This window comes from Polistes canadensis, unplaced genomic scaffold, assembly GCF_001313835.1.
Source record: "Polistes canadensis isolate GaletaPanama2010 unplaced genomic scaffold, ASM131383v1 scaffold_330, whole genome shotgun sequence".
NCBI lineage: Eukaryota > Metazoa > Arthropoda > Insecta > Hymenoptera > Vespidae > Polistes > Polistes canadensis.
In genome coordinates, this window is record NW_014569877.1 from 30034 (window position 1) to 54555 (window position 24522).

Here is a 24522-nt window from a genome sequence, read left to right on the forward strand (position 1 = left end):
CTAATACTATAATACATAACATATTAAAATTTCAGATTTGTTAAAATACATTTGAAATTTGATTTTTTCTCAAAAGTGTCGGCCATAACTTTTGAATCGTCATAATTGTCTGCCATTATTTTTTTTAATAATAATAATATAGTAAATAAAATATCCAAATATCAGCCTTAAAAAAATGCTTCTAAAGTTGGTCTAAATTTTGTATCTTTGCTACCTGAGTGACGCCATATGAATCGCCACTGAGTTTACTTAGTCTCCTTCTAATGTATGGTAAGCATGAGGGATTGACTGGACGAAATTTGAACTTCGATAAAATATGTTTTGCCAACTTTCCATGGGCTCTTAAGCTGTGGCGTTGGCAATGGTAATCACTACGTGACCACTGGCGTGTTCCGCTTGATAGATAGACAATCTTGGGAACTTTAGTAATAATTAATTACAACTCTAAGTTTATACGAATAATAAATGCATAGTATTTATTTATACAGACGCAATAACAAAAGTGCAATAATAATTATGAATTATCACAACTCGAGTATACGTATAGATTAGAACACGTGGTATCATATAAAGGATTCATAACGTACAGTACGTCTACAAGATTCTCTAATTTCTTATTGGTGAGATGTTTATAGGTAGATGGGAATGTCTCCTGCTCGCGTCGCTCTGTATGCGCCCTCTGTCAACCAGCCTGGTAGTATGACGGCTATAAAGCTATGGTTGGTTATCTAGATCGATATGCTAAACGTTAAAGATTTCCATTGGTACTCTGGCCGTAATACGATTGGTCAGTTCACCAGTGCATTCTCTTTTAATAACTTCTTAATGTTTCACCGTGGCCTCACCACAGTATCATACATCGTGATTTACTGTAAACGTACCATTTTATATTCAAAGCTACACAGGAACGAAGCTCTTCCTCGTATATAGGCTCCGTGTATACAGGAATACATTGCTATTATTGAGCGAATATTTTTGTATTTTATATTTTAATTGTGATTTTTAATTTTAATATAACATGAAATTATTAACACATAATATGTTAACTTCCAAATCCTTAAAAGGCGTTACTGTGGGTTATCCTTTAGAGATAATTGTAAGTTAATTTTATAAAAAAACCATACTGAAAAGAGTCGATATAATCAATCCAAACATTTTTAGGTTAACTCTTCATAAAATCTCTTAGTTTTAAAAAATTTATTTTTATTTATTATCAATAATTATTGAAAACATGATAAAACTATCAATTACTTTATAGGCCAAAGATGTAAAAATATCAGAAGTAGACTTCAACTCAGAATTCATAATGAGAATTATACCAAAAGTAGACTGGCCAACTTTATGGAAAGCTGCTGAGAGTGTAAGTTTTTTACAAATATCATATTTTATATTAACAGTGTTCATATTTTTAATTAAAAGATCTTTCTTTTAGATTGGACATGTTGGAGAACTGCCTCCAGAATTAGTAGAAGGTTATGATAAAAATATAGATTTCTTAAAAAAAGTACACCATGTGTTATTAGAAGTAGAAGTTATAAATGGAGATCTGCTGTGTCCAGAATCTGGTAGAAAATTTCCCATCAATGATGGAATACCTAATATGCTTTTGAACGAAGATGAAGTATAAAATTAAAAGAACCAAATTATTAAACATTAATAAATGTACAAAATTTTTTTATATTACTATGGACATTGATATTTACTGAACATAACTTTTATAAATTAATATGTTAATTAATAAAAAACATGTAGTATAGAATATTTCTATAGAAGAGAGTATTGCGTGTTGTATCATTAAAATTTAATTTTTGTATTTTTTATTTGTATTTTTGTATTATTTGTATTATGAACTACAAATGTAGATAATATTTCTTATATTGTATTAAGATTATATAAAATCAAAAATAATATTTTAATATAACACGCACGACTGAAACTATTAGTTTAGATTAACCTTTTTGATGCAGATATGTTGTTTGCGAGTACATTTTTGCAGTACGAATACTTGTATCACAAATAAGGTTTTTATATACGGACTAGTTATTACATGAATATAAATTTTGTCGTGTAGTAGATAAAGGATGAAATATTAAAATATAGTTCATTTAAAATATTTAGATTTTACAAATTTTAAACCCATTACTAAATATGTATGAGTAATTATATTCACAGGTACAACACTGCGAGAGTACGATGTTGGGTGACTATAGTCACTGGTAGTATCAAAAGGATTAAATTTACTAGAGATAATAAACAAGTTACATTATTTTATTGCACAGATATGTATAGATACAACGAAATACAATTTTGCTTTATTACTTGCAATACTTAACACACAGACCATCGACATTTTTATTGCTAACTGAAAGCTTCATATTTCTTTATCTATAAATGTTAATTATTTATCAAATGTTTGAAAAATCTATGAGGGAATGTGATACAAACATATTCTTTATTTTGTTTTTTTTCTCATAATAAAAATATATATGCAATTATGTTAAATTTTATGAATTACGAATAATGCGTTGAAATAAAAGATTTCATTAAAATATATAAATACATTTTGATACTTTCATATATATGTATTCTATTGGATCTCTAGTCTATTAAAAATAATATCACATTTATAAACGGAAAAATATATAAATCATTTAACTAGTTATTTATATTATTAACTATATTAAGAAAACGATATTAATATCGATTAATGTTTATCTTCTAGATACATAAAATATGTTCTAAACGATTAATATAAAGATTAATAAAATGTAATGAGAGATACATTTTTTAGTTAAAAAGACCAAATATACTAAAATCTAATTTAAATTACCTTCTATACCAGGTAATCAATTCATGCAATAAAGAAATTCTTTCCAAAAATTCAAATGAAATTTAAGTCTACCCAAATAGGAGATATTTTTTGTTAACCTGATTAGTATACATTCACGTTACATGCTATTTGTCATACATATCGATATACATTTACCAATACCTTATTTATGTAATATAATATCTCAAAAAGTATGGATGTGCTTAACATTAAAATATATGATTTTATTTCTAGAACTGGAGAGCTCATTTGTTCTATTTGCATTAATATCTTCTTCTGCATTCTCGATATTACTTAAAATATAGTCAAAATATATTATTTATCCACCATCATTTTTCAGAAGTTAAGAAGCTATAAAAATAGCTCTCATAACTGAAATCTCAACCACAGCCCATCTATTATTATTGATTCAGAACTCGCAAACATACTAGATTTTTTTTTAAAGGCAGGATTATTGAATGAAGCTATGAAAATACATCTGTCTATTAACTTAATTAAAGTACTTATAAGTTTTATATTCGACGTATTTTTTTTCTTTTTTTTTCATTTCATTTCTTGTTATAAATCATACATGATAATTATGATTTATATCTTACATTGATTAGTTAGAGCTTATATCGCAGATATGCGGAATTATAATTATTATTTTTTATATTAGAGGGAATGTTTGTATCAACAAAATTAATATGTCCATGTGAATATTCACCGAACTATTCATTTTAAATGTATTCTTATATTTAATCTAAATACTTCTTAATACTGAATATTTTGGCTTTCTGTGTGTTTAATTAAATATCTTAGTCTAGTTGGAATTTCTACGTCTGTTGATATCAATTTTAATTAATGCAAAGCTAGTTAAGTTTTTTGTAATTTGAACTGTGTGTTTACACAATATAGTATATACAAGAAATAATTAAAGAAACAAGAATGTTAGATGATATCAACTTTACATAATAAAGATAAATTATTTCATATTTAGGAATAAATATTTTTGAATTATACCATAAATAATTTTGCAAATCATTGTGTAACAATAAAGAATAACGTGAAACAAAATTTTCTGAACACATACACACACACACACACACCATATATATATTTATATTTTTGTATAAAACTAGATTTGTTAGGATATGTTAATGTATAAATAATGTAGTATTCTTGAATCATTAATGTGTATTAGGATAATACACTGTCAAATCCTTCTACTCTCCTAATTATATAAATGTATTGAATGCAAGTAGATATTTGAATTATCTTTGTTTTATGCTTTCGCATATCTGTAATCTAGTCATAGAAATATTGTTAATGTTATTGGCCTCTTTTTGTTATATAAGGACAATATATGTTTCAATTTTGTATTCAATGAAAACAAGACTAAAATATATTTTCCTAACAGAATAGAAATATATAATTATTAACAATAAAATATATTACATCCATCAATAAACATCAATAATTTAAATAATAAGAGAATAAAGTATTAATGAATTAAGAAACTAAGAGTATTGCAAATTTTACTAAAATATTAAGGAAGATATCTAATATTATTCGATCAGTTATATCAGACACATTCAAATTTCTATTAGTATTCTTATCATTATTAATTTAGTGAACATTAGTGTACTATACGATATTATTTTATTAGACGGAGAGGTTAGCTGCATGTGTCTGATAGAAAATAGATATACATATAATCACTAGTTAAAAGATAATATGGACAGAAATATTAACGTTTAGAACTTGTACATTAATAATATTCCAAAAGAAAAGATAAAAGAATCATTATTCTTTTATAATAATTTATGAAGAATAAATTATTTCATGTTAATTTGCAAGTGTAAAAAGATTAAATAAGAAACAGCCACACATATTTCATTTACCACGGCTTTCTGTATTCGTTAAGTTTCTCTGAGAATATATGGAACCTTCTGCTAATCCTCTTAATGGACCTTTTCGTAACTCAGCATTAGGACCTTTAGCAAGACAACTTCCTGATACTAAAGTTGAATCATGTCCCATTACTATTGATTTCGGAAATTGTTCTTTCGATAATAAATTAGGATCTGGTCCTGACCATGGTGCATAGTCTGGTCTGAAATAATTTAAAGTCATTTTTAATAGATAAAATATAAAACATTATATGAAGTGTGTTCCAAAAGTTCCATAATGGTAAAATATCTCAAAAAGAAAGCATTTTTGACAAAAAATGGTTATAGACTACAGTTGCATTTTAGTAATGCATTTTAAAAATCAATCTTTGATTTTAAATGAAAAAGGGTAAGGTTATATCAAGGTCAACAAATATTTTTTCAATAGAACGCTAAATTATCTATGATTTAAAATCGACATCGAGATGTTTTCAAAATACTGGTTGGTGAGCAAGAAGACCCTAACGCAGTATTGTAACTGATGCTAATAGTACTTAATTTCTGAAAACATAACTCAAACAATTCCCATTATAAGAAAAGATCATCAACTAGTGTTTTGGAAACATTTCAGTATCAACTTTTTAATACAGCATGATGAAAAATATGATATTCTGCTTAAGAAAATTATCCTAAACTGCATATAACTTGGACTCCCACCATTCAAGGTCAAACAAGTTTGATAGATCTTTAAAAATAATATAACTTTTGTATAAAACATTTTTTCACAAAACCTTTTTTGTTTAATATTTCATCGTCTAGGTCTTTTAGAACACTCTACGATATACATTAGCAAAAAATTAATTTAAAATATAGTACAAATTAATTTGTACTAAAACTTACAGTAATAAATCATTATTAGCTCCTTTTGATAATTCAGGATTTGGACCATTAGGTTTCAACAAATATGAAGATTTATGCTCATTATCTTCGGTGGTACTAGTTCCACGAGAAACTCTATAATACAAATATTTTAAAAATTATCGTATAATGCTCTTTAATTTTAAATATTTAACTCTTTCGATATAGCTATGTCATTCGCAAGTATGCTTTTGCTATACGGATATTTGCATCGCAAATAAGATGTTACTGCATGGGCCAATTACAATGCGAATATAAATTTTATCGCGAAGTAGATAAAGGATGGAATGTTACAATGTAATGCATCTTAAAATATTAAAATTTTAAAAATTGTAAATCCATGCTCAATATCTATGGATGATTGTATTCCCTGATAGGACACAGCAAAAATATGACGTTAGGCAACCATAGTCACTAATAGTAAACGGAGAGCGTTAAACGATGAGTAATTATAGTCATTGGCAGTATTGAAAGAGATAATAACATAATTAACAATAACTGAAAATCTTTAGTCTAATTATTATAGAAATTATACGTAAATGTCGTACTTTGGTATTTCTATTTTACTTTTCGATCTCTTTGATTTCTCAGAATCAATTTCCTTCACCACTTTTTTAATTGGTGATGCTGTTAGTTTTATAGCTTCTGTTACAGGTGGACTTTCCTTTCGCTCGTCGCTTCGACTGCTGTTAAAATAATGAAAATATAAATTTATATCTGTATGTATGTTCATTAATATATGTTATCGGTAAAGCGTGAAACCATTAATTCATGAAATAATTATATCCACCAGTAAAGTATGAAACAAGGTAAAAATATAAAAGAGGTGAGTAATTATAGTATGAAATTAATATTTGATCCATAGATTACATCCAATAAAATAACACAACTCTCTAATAGAATATTTATTTTCAAAATAAAAAAAGAGATAAGAACGAGTTATTACAAATATTGTTGTAGAAAAAAAGCAGACTTTAAAGATGAATCAAATTTCAATTTCATATTTTATAACTACTCGCCTCTAGTGAATTTATATAGAACCTCGTTATTTTCTAAAACTACAAGTTTCAGCATATAATAAAATTCTTTTTATATACTTTCCCCCTAAAATGCTTAGTTATTTCAAGTAATACCTAATTATCTCCTAAATTAAATAAATTATACACTTTAATTATAACACACGTATATGTAATGAGTCACAGATGTATTCGTATCCGCTCCTATTGTAAATTTTAAATAATTGATATTTACTTGTAATGCAATATTTCAAAATTCCTATATATAGAAACCTATTTTAGGATTGATAAAATTTCAAATTGATATAAATTTTATTGCAGAAAAATATTTTATTGTTAGAGAAATATATATATATAATTTTTTGTAAATGAGAACAAATTGGTCTCGCAAGAGTTTTGTATCTACGTAAGATATAACAAAAATACTATTGTTATTTTTGTAATTAAAACTTGGTTAGCCCTTCTTTGTATTTTACAATACTTTTGAGACGATATTCTGATATTTTGAGACATATTCTGTGAGACGAATTTTTTTATGAATTACAATCAAGCTTTGAATTGCGAGTAACTTATTTTACGAATGTTTTGTAAGACAAGCACAAAATTTTTATTTAATGAACGAGTAATGTCTTGCAATGTTTTGGCAAATACTCCTACGAATACTCCTATGACTGATTGTATTAGTCATTCATATGCGAAATTGATTATCTCCATAAAACAAAAAGTAAGCAAAATTGATAAAGTATGTTTTATCGTATCATTTATTATTGAGCGGTGAAAAACATTATTTCCATTTAGTAATGTTAAACTTAATTATTAAGGAAATTTATTTTTAATATAAAAAATGATCAAGTGCTTTTTGATAATGAAATTTTAAAAAATTCTAAAGCAGAGTATCACTTTAATCTGGGAACCGTTCATATTTAACAAACATATAATATTAATAAGTACAACAAATATGAATTACCTTTGACTACTGGAAGTACAAAGTGGCCTTGTAGCTTCTTCTGCAACCATAATATCTAATATGTGTATTGCTCTTTCTTCATCATAATCTACACTATCCATAGCGAGTACTATTACTCTCTCTGGTACGAATTTATATTTTTCTGTCAAGCGTGCTTTCACTGTGAAAAAATATTTTATAAATACATTAATTATATATTAAAAAAAGAAATATACATATACATATATATATTTAATATACTTTTATTTTTCTCCTCCAAACTTTTCATACGTGGAGGCGGAGTTGGAACAGATCGTTCATTCTGGTTCTACATTAAAACAGTAAATTTATTAGAAATTTACATGAAATATTTCATCATAAAATAAAACTTATTACTTACTTGATCTTTATCTTTTTTTTTATTTAATAATTTATTAGGAGCAGTAAGATTTCGTTTCTCGTAGCCTAGATCAATTAATTTTTCCGAAGCTTTTTGAACATTATTTTCACTCTGTTCTAATATGTCAAGTAACATTGTTTCATCCACTTTAGGAAATACATTTTTCAGGTACCTGTACACAAATTTAAAACATAAATTAAGAGAAGTTTTAAATGTTGACGATATTTCATATATAGATGTGATCTAAAACACAAAAGTGTGTTCAACTTATACTTCAACATATTATATTAATATATAAATAAAGAAAATCTACCTCTAAAGGGCCTTATTGATTTTTCTTTCTTTTGGAATATAAAATTTATTTTGAAAATAAAATAAAGACAATGTGTATTAAAAATACGTTATATGATGTGCATAATTAATTAAGAGATATAACTAATAATACATCTTTTTTCATTAAGCATATTAATAATTAATAAAAATGTCTTTTTTAAATATTTAAATTTGCAAAATGACTAGCTAATTTATTTATTAAATAATAATAGCTAAAGCTATTTAAGCTATATATGATGGCTCTGAGACATAATGTATACATGCATTTATAATAATGCTGTATTAGAACAAATGAAATTTTTAAAAATAACATATACAATTGTTGAGTTATTGTCATTATTACTCTCCCTTTTATGAGTTTGAGGAATTTTTTTACGATACCTTTCCACAAAGGCTGTCTTATCATCTCTCTGGAGTCAACAGCACCCATCGAATTACTAATCGTACACATTGTTTCTTATTTATAGTGATTGTATGGGAACTAGTTTTTCAATGTGATGAGACTATTGAATATTTATAAACTTAAATTGAAACTTTACAGAAGTAATAATTATCAGAATCATTTGTTCTAACACAGATGTTTACAATAACTAACATTTAGACAAAATTTTAAACGTTACTTTGTGCCACTAAATGTTAAAAAAAATGTATATAGATGATAACATAAACTAACCTATCTATGATTTGTGTAATATTTATACTACCCAACGTCTATGGTATTGTAAACCAGGAAGAAACTGAAAAGTAAAACAAATTCCAAATAATGAAATTTTAACTAAAATAAGTAAATCAGAGAGGATACATCATCATTCTGTAAATACCAATATAAAGAGAGACATAATTATTTGAAAATATTATTATCTTTTCAATGCTACTAGATATAAATTGTTCTACCGTGCGTGACACAAAATACTTGTTAAATTTATATAAATGAAAAAATTTACCAGATTCGACATATGCAATTATTCGATAATTGAGGAAGTTCGAAACGTAGTAGTATTTTGTAGCAGGGAAATAATTGGTACATGCTATTGCTATATCGCAATGATCAAATTGTGTACACAAAATGAAATATACCAGACATTTACAAAGAAGCAAAAAAATAGTATTACTTTGTTCCAAATCTGGTATACTTCTTAATAATCATAACAAGATACGATATCAACATCTAGCATCCAGAGTGGGTGAAACTGAAACTATAACTATGGAATAAACCTAAGTTTCATTTTTGGGGAGTTAGGGGCTGGCCGAACCCCACGAGGTGGACTCAATGTTAAAGCCGCATGTATAGCATGAGCTGGTAGCCTCCATCTTGGTATTGCATATTTTGAGTGTACTCCCATAGGTGTACACGGTCCTGGAGCGCAAAGAGGATTCTTTTCCACTTGGAGAGCACTCACAACCAAAGCTGCTCTGTTATGGTATCTGAAAGCATTGGCTAGGAACTTAGCACTAAATTCAATACTGTGCTATAGAAGAAAGAGTGAAGAAAAATAAAATATTTATAAAATAATTTAATGAATTATAATGATGAACTTGATGAATTATAATGAATTATTAGGAATAAATATAAGTGTGATAAGAAAATTAATAAAACAGTAAATATTTGTTAATTTAAATGATACACAAAAAAATTAAAATTTGTTAACCAAAATTAAATTTACAAATCCAATAACAATGCTTACTTTTTTAATAGCAGTCGTATATGAGTATCAGAAACCGTAGGAAACATTGCATTGATTTTAGCAACTTGCAATTCAGAATTAGAATCTTGTGTTAAAGTAGTTTCCATATTTCTGACTGGTGTCGGTGATCCCAAAGTGATTTCACCAAACCGATTTGTCATAACACTCATTGATTTCATAGACATTGGAGTTTTTAAATCCTATATAAAATACATATATATATATCAATCGATTATATGTAAAATTACCAAAATTATTAGATATAGCAATTAACTCGGGGCCTTGATATTATAAATTCATTGCATCAAAATTGCAAATTTTTTTCGTAAAGAAATTTGGTAGTTGCCTGAAAGATGGATCAAAAAGTCATCGAAAATAATGGAGATTATTTCAAAGAATAGCACATGTAAGTAATTACTAAATTTGTTTAAAAGGCATCAAAATTATTGCTACACCTAATAAATATAGTAAGGTATAATTTGATTTAATTTTAAATAAATCAATCTGAACCGATTTAATCAACATTACCTACCTGTAAACTGGGAGGCAAAAATGCAAGTTGAGGATTATGAAAAGGCGATGGTGTTGGATAAATTTGAGGAGCTCTATGAGCTCCCGTATAAACTAAATGACCACCACCTCCAATTCCTCCAGTCTTGAATATACGCAGTACATTTTATATTTAATCCAAATGCAGCATGTGCATATCATTAAAATATACGAACTTTATATAATGCATAAGAGAAGTCCTCTTATGTTATTTATAATTTTATACTAGATAAATAAGATGTTTTCAAATAACTTGATAAATTGTATACAAATACAAAAAATAGTATAAATAGTATACGCAAATGATAAAAGGAAATTTTATCAAATTTTATATCGCAACTTTTTTATCAAACATCAAAATAAACAATGCAATTATCTATTCTATGTTTAACTTCTAAACAATTTAGATAGCTATTTGTTCTAATTTTAACTCTCATTAATTCACCGATAAATAAACACTTTTAAGACTAACAAAATGCAATTGCTTAATTAAGTCGAACTCCAATTGTTAATCTTTAGATTTAAGTTGAAAATAACTGACCTGCATAGGTATATCTTGAGAAGTAATAGTTGTGGCAGAACTCAACGCTACGGAATTTTGTGTCTGTACATATTGAGAGTATTGCCAATATCGAATCCTTGGATCTTCCCATGTTGTTGTTCGGTTAAAATGGTCTATAAAATATCTGAAATAAGCTATTTATTAACATTTAATAAACTATCTAGTTGAATTCTAAAAATGACATATTCTAGTTGAATTAATAAACGAAGGAATAAACAAATAATAATAGTGATCATTTGTACCGTACTAGTGACATTTTTACAGATACAAATATTAAAAAATAATTAAGTTACATTAGTTTGATTTATAATTTACGTACGGTCGGCCACTTCGAGAATCGTATCTACATTCCCAACCAGGTGGTAATTGACTTCTGTCACTTTGTTCCGTCATTTTTACGTATTTGGATGATTTCAACGTAAATAATACGTCGTTGCACTTAACTTGATCTATCCGTATAAAGGAAAGAATTCTAAGTTAGTATAAATCGAATACATATAAATGTACATATATATATATATGCATATACATGTATATATTAAACGTACGACATAGAATTTGATATAGAGAAACCTTCATAGTGACATGCGCACATACGCATTGCGCAGCATAGACCAAATATCAGGCAGCGTGTTTATCAGTCATCTTATTTTAAACACATAGATAACTTTTACTAGTAGTATATACGTGGCACTTTCATATAGAACAAGTGTATAACAGTATGCGTAATCTATTTTTTTTTTTATAAAGTAACCACGAAGCTATAGCTTATACAAAAAATAAGAAAGGGTAAATAGAAAAAGATATATATATATATCTTTTCCCGTGTGATGGGTTGAAAAAATCGAATTTTTTTTTGCATAAATTTTGATTCCTAAACATGTTTAGAATATGTTGGTAAAATGATTTTCCAATATTCGAAGTTGTTGGAAAGTTCTATAACTTTAAAGAAGAGCAGGTGTTCGAAGCACTAAGTTGAGCGGTGGGGTACTGGGCCTATTGTGACGTGTCAGCTTATTACCTGAAAGCTTCCAATACGAATGTACACTTATATATACAAGGATAGAAAAAGATTTAGAAGATCACATGTTTTTTCAAACTTATTTTTAAATTTTAAGGTTAGTTTAATCTTGGCTTGGCACTGTAAAGCGTAACAGCTATGACAAATAAGTTCGAAATCAGAGATCAGTTTATAAGTTGTTAGTTTTCCCAATGAGTAGTAAAAAAGGAAGTAAGGGCGGTAATATTCATCCTGGTCGTAATAAGAAACGAAGGTTTAGTGGAAATCGTTATACAGCTTCTGTTAAGAAACTGAAAGACGGTATGGATATAGTGGTGCCCGGCACTTCAAGTTTTGGCTATTGCATTCTGGAGTTTACATCTGTATTTTCTGCCATCTCTGCAAGCGTCATATGTAAAAAATGTAAAAGTGATGTGTCTTTCACTCAATCAAGTTTACAAAGCTTGGGTTTTAAAATTATCCAATCCTGCAAGTGTGAGAGACAGCAGTTTATAAAATCGTGCCCTATGATTCAGCATGCGTGTGAAATAAATCGTCGTTTTGTTTTTGTAATACGTTTATTAGGAATTGGTCACAAGGGAGTGAATCTTTTTTGCAGTCTCATAGACATATGTGGAGGTATTGGTAATTATGTGCTCTTAGAAAATGTTAGCTGCATCTGTAGTTTTTGATTCAGTGTTGACATTTACTGCCACACAAGAGAAAACTATGAATGAAGAATCCGGAAAGCCATGGGATGAATTGACAGTTTCAGGCTATGGCACTTGGAAGAAAAGAGGCCTTCATCTCTTTTTGGCGTCTTTACGTTGGTTGGAAGATACACCGGAAAAGTTTTAGACGCAATGGTTATGAGCAGTTTTTGCAGTGGATGTAATTTGTGGAAGGACAAAAAAAAATGGAATCAATAGAGTACGAAACATGGTATGGAACTCACCAAAATGAATGTAGCATAAATCATTCTGGAAGCTCCGATAAGATGGAAATAAATGCCATTACGGAAATGTTTTTAAGATCGGTAGATAGAAATGGCGTAAAGTATGTGACGTACATAGGTGATTAAGACAGTAAAACTTACAAAGGAATTGTAGATACTAAACCATATGGAGAAACTTTAGTATCAAGAGAAGAATTGTTAACCTGATGTTTAGGAGCAGAGACGCAAAATAATAATGAATCTCTGAATTCATTGATTTGGACTTTCACTCCAAAACATCTCCACTCGTGCGCCAAAATCGTTGAGTTACGACATTTTTGGCAGTAATTATCTTCATTGAAGGATTTCAATTTTCAAAGTCGTATTTGAATCTTTAAACGCGTTTTTCTCAAAACTGTGTTTTCTTAACTTATCTTCATGATATTTCAAAAACGGTTTGACCGATTGTTTTGAAATGTTAATGATAGATTCGGCACATGTATAGTCGTAGGATGAACTAGAATCATTTGGAAATTCAGAGCGGTTCTATTTTTTTCGAAGCAAAATTATCGAAAAAAATCATGAAATTTAAAAATTAATTTTCAAAAGCTTGTCAATTATTCAATTTTTAATATTTTTTAATAATCCTAGTTCATTCTATCGCCATAGGTTTACAGATTAAAATCCCGTTTGATTTTTTGATTTCAGATAAGTCAATCAGCCGGAATCATGGAGACCTTTTTTTCAAGATGGGTATCTTCGGAGTGGTACAACTCATATTTTTATGGAGATTTATGCCTACCAATTTTTTTACACACTACTGAAATATTAATAAATATATCATAAAAAGTCCAAAATTCTATCTTTTTATTGGCCGTCAAATAAAATTCCTAAAAAATGCTTAAAAAATCGGCCGTCACACGAACGCTTCTAAATATAAAGTTCTAATATAATTTGTAAAAATATCTAAATGTACTGATCAAAATATTGCCCGCTAACGCAAATATAAGTTTGACCCTGCTGTAGTATGCTGTTCATGACATGGCACATTTCTTGTCGATTTCTATTAATTTCTGCAAATATATCTCTAATTTGTTCTATCACAACATCAAGCGTAGCTATCTCAATTACATAAACTTTTTGTTTTAATTTCTTCCATAATAAACAAAAATCTAGTGGGACGATGTCAGGTGATCTAGACGGCCTAGCTATTGTTCAGAGAAAAATACGTTGATTATTCCAAGATAGTAAACAACATATACAGACCAATAACATTATCCTTGATCATAACATTTAGACAGTTTTATAATTTATGTTATAACTTTTTAATAAAGCTTTGAATGATCTATGTTTTTATATAACATATTTTTCTTATTTTTGTGCGTAGAATAAGCTTACATTTGTACAGAAAAACATCTGACATTCTGTATATATACATATGTATAATTTTTTTGTTTATAATCCTATTAAAAAACTTCAAAGGAAAAAAATTGCAATATTGCAGAAGGGAAAACTAATGGTTAAGAAAATTTTTGGAAATTCAAGGTTATCGATGCTTTTTAAATAAATCTATATATATATATATTTGTGATGATATTCTTGCAGAACATGAACAAAACTAATAAAAATGATCTTTATGATCATATCATATCAATCATTTATTTTCGATATACATATATACATATAGAATCTTTCGCCTAACTCGACTACCTAAAATATCTTGTTTATTTTGTACGATAGAAAAAATGTCAAAGAAAAAAAATATTTTGCGAAGGCGCCGATATAATAGCGATGGACCGAATTTTTTCTGAGATATCGAAAATATTTAATGATTTTAATATATGAACAATTATAATATGAAATAAATCACAAAATAAATTTTTTAACTAACGATAAGTCCACTGTCAATTATTAAAACATATATATTATTTTCATTATGTGTATACGTATTAAATTACAAAAAAATTGTTTAATCAACAAGTATACTTCAAAAATTAAATTTTAACATTTTTTTTTTGCGATTATTCATTGTGACAATGAACATGCAACGTACTCTACTAATTACTTCTATCGAATGGGAAAAAATTCACGCAAGATTAGTTTTAAAATGTATCAAATAATTTATTTCTGACTCTACTGGTATTAGAACACATTTTGATTTCATCATAAATTTTTAGTGCATGTGCATGTTCAAATTGTATATTTATAAATAAAATACTTACCTTTTTTTTTATAAAACTGAATGGTTTATGTGTAACAATGATATATTATTTTTGCAATATATATTGAAACAATCTATGTAAATTATGCACTAAATATTTTTTTTGGCGTTACCAACTTAGTTCACTGACATTAGGTAAAACAAAACAATAAAAATTATACATGATACTGTACATGATTACAGGAACAATTTTTAAATAGTACATTTAAGTGAAAGTAAAAAATCATTTACACTACATTAAGCGTTATACGCTATCTCTTATGAAGAAGATCTAGAATAAGCTATATGTATTATACAAATTATAAATATAATTTCCTCGCTTTTGACAGCAAAATGTTTAGAACTACATATATGACTATTATTTACTCTAGGATTTATGTACTACATCATAAAACCTTATAATATCATAACGAGAAATAATCGCAATTCTACAGATGAAAGATGAGGACTTAAAGTTAGAATAAGAGTTTCCCATACAAAACATAGCGATTTTATTCTAGAAATAATGAGATAAATTTGGTTAGTCGTGTTGTGGAAACTTGTATACTGGCCTATGTTCGTGATACGCATTATTGGACACAGTATTTATATACCGTTATAATGCACACGTATATTTAATAGTATTAACAAGTATTGTAATGCTCATTATAACGCCAATGAGCCCATAACGTGATTTTCTGACAAAATCATTGTATTTGAAACATCAAGCGGCGATGTAGCAGTCGTGAAAGAACTGAGCAAACATCGATATGCCCAAAAAATGCTACTACCACTGTAGCCAATAACGCACATTTGTCATAAATAACGCCGATGCTGCTATCGCCGCCAGCTTCGTGGTTCTCCATCTTCCTCCTCTTCTTCTTCATTTTCTTCCAGAAATAATGTTTCTGCTGTTCCCTGTGAATACGTACACTGACATTAATTTCTAATACAATTAGTTTAAGTCACTCCGTTTATCATAATCAAATTTCATTATCATATTCATGATATTAATTTTGATAATTACACTTGGAAACAAACGATAAGAATTTATCTCAAATTTTTTCTAAATGAGCCTTTTTTAAACACATTTGCATCAGAAGAAAGAATGAAATCATCAAATATTACATCACACTCAATTCTCTAGTAATAAATAACAACAAAATTGAATATATATATTGAATGTATGCTAATGATGTAAATGGGTTAAAACTTTCTTTTAACCGAAGTGTAACGTTTTATCTTTTAAATAAACGCATGGGTAAGAATTTATAGAAAATATATAATTAAATCTTGCCTTGAAGTATACAAACGGTACTTGATAAATTACTTAAAGTAGATTTTATGTTTTTTTTAAAAATAGTTGTTTATAAGAAAGATAGCATAAATATGTAATGTTGTATTAAGTGTATAATTTGATAAATATACTATTAATTGTAGAAATGTCATAATTATGTAAATATTTTATCCCACTGATATTTGTAAACAAGTTTATCTAAAATTGAGGTTCTTAAATAATAAAGTGAAGTTGCGTGTGTTTTAATAGTTGAGTTTTTATTCTCTTTATCATAAGGATTTAAAATAGTGATTCTCAATCATTGTGCTGCGAAACGTTTCCAAAAGTGTTCCGCCAAATTTTATAAAATGAATGTAATTAAATTAGCTACTAATAAGCAATAAAAAAAACAACATTTTAACATCCTATTTGTGCGAATTTGGATTTTCTGCATTAACTAATATATAAAATCTTAAAAAAGATCAAGATGTGGGGGAAAATGTTGAGCATGACATGAGAGTTGCTTTACTCTTTTATTAATCTTATTTAATAAAGCTCTATATATATTAATTAAAAAAATTTAAATTATTAATCTGTAGTTATCACTGGCCTTACTTGCAATATTTCAAACTTAAAAATATTTAAGTTTTCGACGAGAAAAAAAGATTGAGGAACACTGGTTTATAGCATGCGTTGTGTGTGTGTGTGTATTATGGCGTATGCCGATAAGAGGCAAGGGAACGTTTCTAGTTAAACGATCATGATCACATCAGGTCCACTCAAGTATAAGGGGTAGTTTTTCCCTTTATCAAACAAACTTATTGTAAGATCAAGTATGGATACAGATCGAACGTTCTCGAAATATGCGCAAGAGTGGGAAGAACAATATGTATAAAAAAAAAGAGGCCCAAGAAAAAAACACAAGTTTCGAAAATCTCTTTTCTCATAAAAAGCGGTCGTCTCAAAGCTTCGATTGTTTGTAATAATTCAATTCAATAATGAACAATAACTTGTATTCTCTGTTTAATCTCTTAGCTGAGCAATGACGAGCATATTGGTCATGTAAGAAAACTCTTTGTTATTTAAATTAAATTTTATGTATAAACTAAATACTATTTGTAAATTTGTAATATATTTTGTAATATTTTTTAATATTTTATATTTATATTTATTTTAAGAGATGAAAAAAATTGTACACATTGTGATCCATAAATAATTTATAAATTTTTGACTATACTTCTTCATTTGTTTTTTAATTTTATATCTTTGTTTCAAGGTATTTATTCCACTATTGATAAACCAAAACTCTTTCCAAATAAAAAGATTAAAATGTTGCTTATAATCAGGATCGTGCGCGAGTATTGTGAGTTTTTTCGTCTGTGATAAAGAATGATCACTCAAGTTTTTCTTTTCTAATAAGCTTAAGGGATCGGTTGTTTTCTTTCTATTATGCTTGTTGCTTATAAATTGATAATAATCTTTTAAAAAACCAAGTGCTATTTCTTTATAATTTAATTCAATTATACAACTGTGCTTGACAAGTATACTCTTAAGGACTTTTAAATATTATCAGTCGGTTATGCTTATAAAAAATTACAAGTCCCAAAATGATTATAATAAACTTTCACTGTATTATCTCAGTAAATATTTTTTTATAGCTTAATCATTAAAAAATTAAAAAATCATCTATACATACTTCTAAATCGATTTCTTCTTCAGTATTAGGTGGTGCTTGCTCAGAATGTACTGAAAGTTGTACGGAAGAATTCAGATTATTTCCACTTCCACCACGATGTAAATGGTGTCCGGATACCCAGGTTATAGATAATAATCTATCTTGAAACGTACGGCCTTTTAACATTGCAACTTCAGCTTCTTTCCTGGACTTATAATTGATTACGATAGATGGTGTTGTATCATCTATAATTTGGTTCACTATTTCTCCAAATTGCTAAAAAAAGGAAAATATAACGATAACAATGTTATAACTAGTAAACATCTATTTTATTGATAACTATATTAATAAGCTTACTTGAAAATGTGCTAGAACATCTGATTTTTCCTCCGTTTCGTAGCCTGAGACTAGAAGACTTGTTGGTCTATGATCTACAGAAACGTGAGCAAAACTTCCTCTTCCTCGTCCCCTGTATGAAACTGCGTGAGTTCCTCGTATAATTCTACTTGACCTCGCACCTCTACCTACTCCTGCACTCGTATGTAGACCTAATGCAGCAGCTTGTACTCGTAATTCATTTAATCTCTTCTGCAATTCTCCTGCGTCATGGCCTTCCTGCTGAGCAGTCATTAAATCTAGCTCAGCATCTAAAATCTCTTTTTGAGTTTGCTCTTTGGACTTTATTTGTGACTTATTTCCACAAATTTGTCCATTTGCAGCTAAATCTTTACGTAAATTATCAATAGATTGTTGCATAGTTTTAATTGTCGCCATTATTGCATCTTTTTGTTCTGGATTCTTTTCTGCTTTATCTATTAAAACTCGTATTTCTACGAGATGTTTGTCTAGAAGTTCTTGTTTCCTTTTCCTTAAATCAGCAGTTATTTTTATTGCTTCTTTACGTTTTTCTTCTTGTTTTTTCTTTAATGTTTCTTTAGCCGCCAATATCTCCTGTGTCTTTTTTATTGCTAAAACTTTTTCTTCTCGTGTAGGAACTGCTGTCGCTTTTGGTGATGTTGGGACTACGTTTTGCGTATTTTGTTCATCCGAAGAACGACGTGTCGGTACATACTCATTTTCCTCCGTTTTTGCTGGTAAATTTAGAGCAGCGCCTAATCTTTCTTTTACGGAAGGACGGCAACCTTGTAAAATACAGTAATATTTTAATAAAAATTGGACACTGACAATAATATGTTTAATTTGATTTGATTTGATTACTATTATTATCATTAATATTATTAATTTATAAATTGTTGTATGCAAAAATTAACTAATGTTTCAATTATGAATTTCATTAAATATACAATAAATGTAATCTTCAAATTACCGGGTGGTACGTTTTCTATAGCTCCGCTAACTGAATTGTTATTAATATTATGCCAAAAGACTTTTATAAATCTATTATTCAATACAGCTTCAGTACTTCTGTATGCAGCTTTAGCTTCTGTAGGTAATTGGAAAGTAACTAAAGCTGCTTCTGGATCACCTCCAAAATTAACTTGAATATTTACAATTTTTCCAAATTTGGAAAAGTGATTATTCAATTGTGTTATATTGTTTAAACTTCGCGGAACTTTCTTTAATTCTAAAGAACAGTTAGCTGGATTATGTACTGCTCTTTGTTTTGGTCCAAGACGATTAAAATCAAATGCTTGTTTTCGTTTCAATGGATTTGCTTGACTATGTGTTATTTCTGTTGAGTTTGTGTGAGGAATTACTGGTACACTAATCAATTCCCTTTGACCTCTTCCGTAAAGTCCAGATCCAGTCTGTGGATGCCTACCCCATGGCATTCTTGGTTCCATGCTAGGAGCATCCGGATTGTATTCTGCAAATGCATCTAACATATTTTCGTTATTCTTATTATATCTCGTAAAAGATTGTTGTCATATTTATTCAATACAATATAATATTGTAAATGTTTTAGTTATACAAAGTTTATAACAAACAATATTATATTTCTATTCTAACGCTCTAAACAATGTCTTCATAAAAAAAATTTATATATAAATCATATAAATTATATTCAATGAAATAATATTGATCTCTTTGATCAATTGAAAATAATTTTTAATTTTTCATTTAGATAAAATATGAAACTTTAATTATTGCGAATAAAATAATTATACAGATATACTTCATACCCATATTAGAATGATGTTGATTTCGCAAATGTGGTGGTGGTAGGCTTGCGAGTGGAAGGTGTGGTGGTGGTGCATTTCCATTGGGACCTGGAGGTGGATCAGGTACTGCTGTTACTGGTACTGTACCCGGAGCTTGATGACCATGTGGTCCAAAAGTCAAAACACGACTTAGAGCAACATCCTCCAATACAACAGGATCAGTACCATGATCATAAGGACAAAGATCCCCTCTCATACAATAGCCTTTCTCTACAAAAAGATATTTAGTATTCAAGATTATTATATATATACATATACATACACAAACACTTTGTATATTTTATAACTATTAATTCTTTTGTTACCAACGATCAGTAGTCATTTACCATCAATCTATCTCACCAATGACTTTAGGTATTAATTAAAATTTGACATTGATTCGTTACTTTAATTACATTCATTCAATATAATTTGAATAGTAAATTAAAAATTTACATAATGTGACAAAGTATCTAAAATACTTCTTCCTTTCAACGGTAAAATATATGTTCAGTCTATGATAAAGTACACATTCATGCTGAAATGCATGCACATTTTCTGACTACATACTGTGGTATCAAAAAAATTAATATTCATAAAATTTGGTAAGTTATTATCATCCTAATATTGTTTCAATTATCGATGATAAAACTATTTCAAATATATCATTAAAGATATTTTTAGATATTTTATAGTTATTTGTGTATTTTAGTAACAAATTTAAAAATAAAAATATATATTCTTACAATGAATTCATTTATATAACATAATTAATAATAGCGCACCATCAAAATCTCTACACCTTCTCTTTGCTTGAAAAGGACCAATTTGATTGCTTGGCATGTTAGATGCAACAGCAACAACACTTTGAATTGATTGACTTGTAGTAGATAACCTCATGTCCACGTCTCCGTGATTGCTATCTTGCGTTGGAGTACCACCACCTGGGCTTCCTTCAACTCGTTCCGACCTATCCACATCTAATCTCTCAGAACGTTCTATTTTTTTACGATCTATAGATCTTGATCGAGATCTGGATCTCAATGGAGTTGGAGATCTATTTCTAAAACGCGCTCTATGATCTCGACTATCAGGACCATCTCGTAACCTTGGTCGTATTGGAGATGTACTACGACTTCTAGTGCGTCTACGTATAAACAAAAAATCAAAAAAGATCTTTATTATTCTATCTTCACCAAAAATATTCTAAAAAGTAATCTTTATATATAGGAATATTATAAAGTTATTTGATGTAATACATATAAATAATAAACCATTTTAACAAGAATCGTTCGTGCAACCTTCTGTCGTGTCGTCTAGCTGTGATAGGTGGAGATTCATTCCGCCATGGACGACTCCTATCACGTTCTCTGTCTCGACGAATATGTTCTCTGCTTCTTGATCTGCGTCTATCTCTTTCCCAAGAACGCGATCGAGATCTTGTCCTTGATCTCATACGACCGCTCCTATAAACACATTTGGGGAAAAAACAAAGACAAAAATATATATTTTTATAAGATATTCTTACTATATTAAGTGTCTCCAAAAAAAAAACGAAAATAATTATTTATATATGAATTAAGAAACATTTTTTGAAATATTGATTCTTGCTCTATTATATTTTATAGAAACTTTTACAATAAAAAAAAATTTCCATAATGACTTAATTACTTTTATGACTAAAAACTTCTAAATTCAAACTTATATAGTTACTTTTTTATGTAGTGTAAATATAATACAGTTATAAATTCTTTTTAATATACACTGCTTACTGTTAAAATAATCTTTTTCTATCTTATAAGTTTCATCAAATAAGATCAATTACATCACACAGAAGTTATAAATAAGAAAAATATTTTAAAATTTATATTTACTGAATCATTTTGTTTATTTATACTTATAAGAATACTTAAAGATAGATCCTATGATTAAGAAGCAATTCACATAAAATGAAATTCAAAAATACATGAAATAATGATATTCGAATATTAATTATTAGTTTTTAAATATGACTAGAAAAATTAAATTATACAAAATAAAGAGTTAACAAAGATTATTATTTATATATTAAATCTTCAAGTTCATAAAAATAAATTTAGATAGTTACTAAAAGTATACATCGGTAGAATTATAATCTTGTTATTAATACTTAAATCATGTAATACACTTATGAACCATTATATCATATGATAAAAATGTTATATTTTATAATACATATGAGTATAATATTATCAAATATGCAAAATCTTTTTTCATATGTACATAAATATTTATTCATTCTATGAATATAGTATTAATTATCCGAATTTCACTACTAACTAGAGAAGTCATATGTATTGTGACATGTTATAAATTGATACTTATATTGTTTCAAAATTTAAACAAAGAAATATTTAAAGAAAACACTTACCGACTACGAGAACGTTTTTCTTTCTCCTTATCACCCTTGTCAGAATCTGATTTTCTTGTTTCACGCTTGCAAATAGTTGAAGGTGTTGAACCATTAACTTGAAGTGGAACAATGGGATTAGGAATCGCAGGAGCTAAAGAAATTGTGGTATCGGTAGTTTTTTCTGATGTTAACACTGGAGGCGGTGGGTTCACACCTGGTGGAGTTCTACCTCCATCTGGATCTCCTTTTGAAGGTGGAAGTATGTATTCTTGAGTCTCCAAAGTTTTAAATAATAGCTCCACAAAATTTTTAGTTTCTATCATCACACACAAAGTACACATGAATTATTATTTACATTTATAAACATAAATTTATTAAAATTTCTAAATTATGTAAGTAAAGAAGATACCTTGTTGCAAAAATACATCAAGCTGTTCTACCATACAACCTCTTAACTCCTCTAAGGTTTTATCTTTCTTAACCAAGGCATACACATATTTAGCTAGTGCAGCAGGATCTGCATCACAGCTGTAAACACATGTATGATACTATATATTAAACTTTATATATTAATATATATTTATATAATATATATACATAATATTATGCAAAATATAAAGAGAACTTTAAAAATTATCATATTACAACGTACATTCATGATTTACATTATACGTATGTTTTGTCAAATTCTTTTTTATTTCTTGAAAAGCTACGAAGCAACTGCAATCACTTTGCAGAGAAATTATTCTTTAAGGAAATAAAAATATAAAATATAATAGAAATGCTGAAAATTATATATGAAATATATACATATCATCCATCATACGTACGCACGCGCATACACACATGCGCGCGCGCACGGATATACATGTATATGTTTTATATATATGTATATAAAATATTGCCAAAGCGTTATTAGTATTATTATACGATTAAAAGAAATTTATAAAAACAGAAATATATCTCGTAATATTATGATGTAAAAGTATATTATCTGATTAAGAAAAAGAAAAAATAGTTTAAATAGGAATTAAAAGTCTCGATAATCCTTTAATGAAAATGTTTCACTACGACAAGAATGACACAATGATTTAATGAAGCATGAAAGAAAATACATAACAGAATCAAAAATTATCATAAAGACTATTTAAAATAATAGTTTTAGTAGGAAGTAGAAAAAACGACACATGTACGGCCATTTATGCATCGTATAGATATATTCGTCCATACGCGCGCGCGCATACACACTCATACACATACATTCATAGATATACGCACAGACACAAATACGCAGCACACAAAACGTACTTGGACAAGCTGGCCTACTTACAGCGGCTCCAAAACGGCAGTAAGCCACGCTTTGAATTGATCTGGATTCTCTATTATCATTTTTAACAAAATCGCAATGAAAAATGCATAAAAGTCTTGAAACGCACTCGTTAGTTAAACGCTTTCTGGGCGGGAATAAGCACTCTTCTATGTAAAGACAGTCGCCATTCTGAAATTTTATACCCAATATAATTTTCATGTAGATAGACAACCTTGTTCCAGTAAACATCACTAGAGACGCTACGATCAAATTTTGCGTATGCGCATACTACATATATACATATATATATAATATATACGTACGATCTTTTCTAGAAACGATGGAGAAACTAAAGATCACCAGAAAATCCTTAGAACTAGCAATATGACAACAGCGCCATCATCTCTAATCAATGTTTCACCGAGACAATAGATTTTCAATTATTATACTTTTCGGAGTTTTCT

At 28.1% G+C, this 24522-nt stretch overlaps 3 protein-coding genes and 1 long non-coding RNA gene across 10 annotated transcripts; 2 read left to right on the forward strand and 2 right to left on the reverse strand.

Moving 5' to 3' along the window:
* Positions 1–835: 835 nt before the first annotated feature.
* Positions 836–2107, forward strand: LOC106791667 (multifunctional methyltransferase subunit TRM112-like protein). The gene is made up of 3 exons (XM_014757497.1): positions 836–1096; positions 1259–1360; positions 1433–2107. Exons 1-3 carry the CDS (start codon positions 1019–1021, stop codon positions 1625–1627), a joined length of 375 nt encoding a protein of 124 aa, XP_014612983.1. The 5' UTR covers positions 836–1018; the 3' UTR covers positions 1628–2107.
* Positions 2108–2252: 145 nt separating this feature from the next.
* On the reverse strand, positions 2253–11899 carry LOC106791665. 5 transcript variants are annotated; one of them, XM_014757490.1, is made up of 12 exons: positions 11684–11899; positions 11430–11559; positions 11090–11234; positions 10532–10654; positions 10000–10199; positions 9530–9739; positions 7982–8153; positions 7843–7909; positions 7603–7762; positions 6168–6305; positions 5602–5715; positions 2253–4925 (listed from the first exon to the last, which is right to left on the reverse strand). In XM_014757490.1, the coding sequence occupies exons 1-12, from the start codon at positions 11709–11711 to the stop codon at positions 4706–4708; spliced, it is 1707 nt and encodes a 568-aa protein (XP_014612976.1). In that variant the 5' UTR covers positions 11712–11899; the 3' UTR covers positions 2253–4705. The 5 variants fall into 5 exon arrangements, with proteins under 5 accessions (XP_014612976.1, XP_014612975.1, XP_014612977.1 ...); XM_014757489.1 differs by having other exon boundaries at positions 11659–11899; XM_014757491.1 differs by lacking the exon at positions 10532–10654 and having other exon boundaries at positions 11659–11899.
* Positions 11900–11908: 9 nt separating this feature from the next.
* LOC106791668 lies at positions 11909–15613 on the forward strand. 2 transcript variants are annotated; one of them, XR_001382211.1, is made up of 2 exons: positions 11909–13388; positions 13753–15613. It is a non-coding gene; the product is annotated as an uncharacterized LOC106791668 (long non-coding RNA). The 2 variants fall into 2 exon arrangements; XR_001382210.1 differs by having other exon boundaries at positions 11909–13052.
* A 126-nt stretch (positions 15614–15739) lies between these two features.
* Positions 15740–24473, reverse strand: LOC106791664 (RNA-binding protein 26). 2 transcript variants are annotated; one of them, XM_014757488.1, is made up of 11 exons: positions 24382–24473; positions 24080–24247; positions 23159–23277; positions 22768–23065; positions 21659–21823; positions 21143–21504; positions 20340–20588; positions 19523–20023; positions 18553–19337; positions 18217–18471; positions 15740–16162 (listed from the first exon to the last, which is right to left on the reverse strand). In XM_014757488.1, the coding sequence occupies exons 2-11, from the start codon at positions 24136–24138 to the stop codon at positions 16082–16084; spliced, it is 2874 nt and encodes a 957-aa protein (XP_014612974.1). In that variant the 5' UTR covers positions 24139–24247; positions 24382–24473; the 3' UTR covers positions 15740–16081. The 2 variants fall into 2 exon arrangements, with proteins under 2 accessions (XP_014612974.1, XP_014612973.1); XM_014757487.1 differs by having other exon boundaries at positions 19523–20035.
* Between the last annotated feature and the right edge of the window lie 49 nt (positions 24474–24522).

Bases quoted from the DNA above. Each gene is read 5' to 3' on its own strand.
- LOC106791667 (XM_014757497.1), top strand. From the start codon at position 1,019: ATGAAATTATTAACACATAATATGTTAACTTCCAAATCCTTAAAAGGC. The intron at 1,097-1,258 runs GTAAGTTAATTT...ATTACTTTATAG, and splicing joins GTTATCCTTTAGAGATAATT to GCCAAAGATGTAAAAATATC. The intron at 1,361-1,432 runs GTAAGTTTTTTA...TCTTTCTTTTAG, and splicing joins TATGGAAAGCTGCTGAGAGT to ATTGGACATGTTGGAGAACT.
- LOC106791665 (XM_014757489.1), bottom strand. From the start codon at position 11,689: ATGAAGGTTTCTCTATATCAAATTCTATGTC. The intron at 8,154-9,529 runs GTTTATTCCATA...ATTTGTGTACAG, and splicing joins TCCCCAAAAATGAAACTTAG to GTACCTGAAAAATGTATTTC. The intron at 7,910-7,981 runs GTAAGTAATAAG...GTTTTAATGTAG, and splicing joins AAAAAAAAGATAAAGATCAA to AACCAGAATGAACGATCTGT.
- LOC106791664 (XM_014757487.1), bottom strand. From the start codon at position 24,138: ATGATAATAGAGAATCCAGATCAATTCAAAGCGTGGCTTACTGCCGTT. The intron at 20,589-21,142 runs GTGCGCTATTAT...ATCTTTTTGTAG, and splicing joins AAGGTGTAGAGATTTTGATG to AGAAAGGCTATTGTATGAGA. The intron at 16,163-18,216 runs GTATGTATAGAT...ACGTATTCACAG, and splicing joins AAGAAGAAATCGATTTAGAA to GGAACAGCAGAAACATTATT.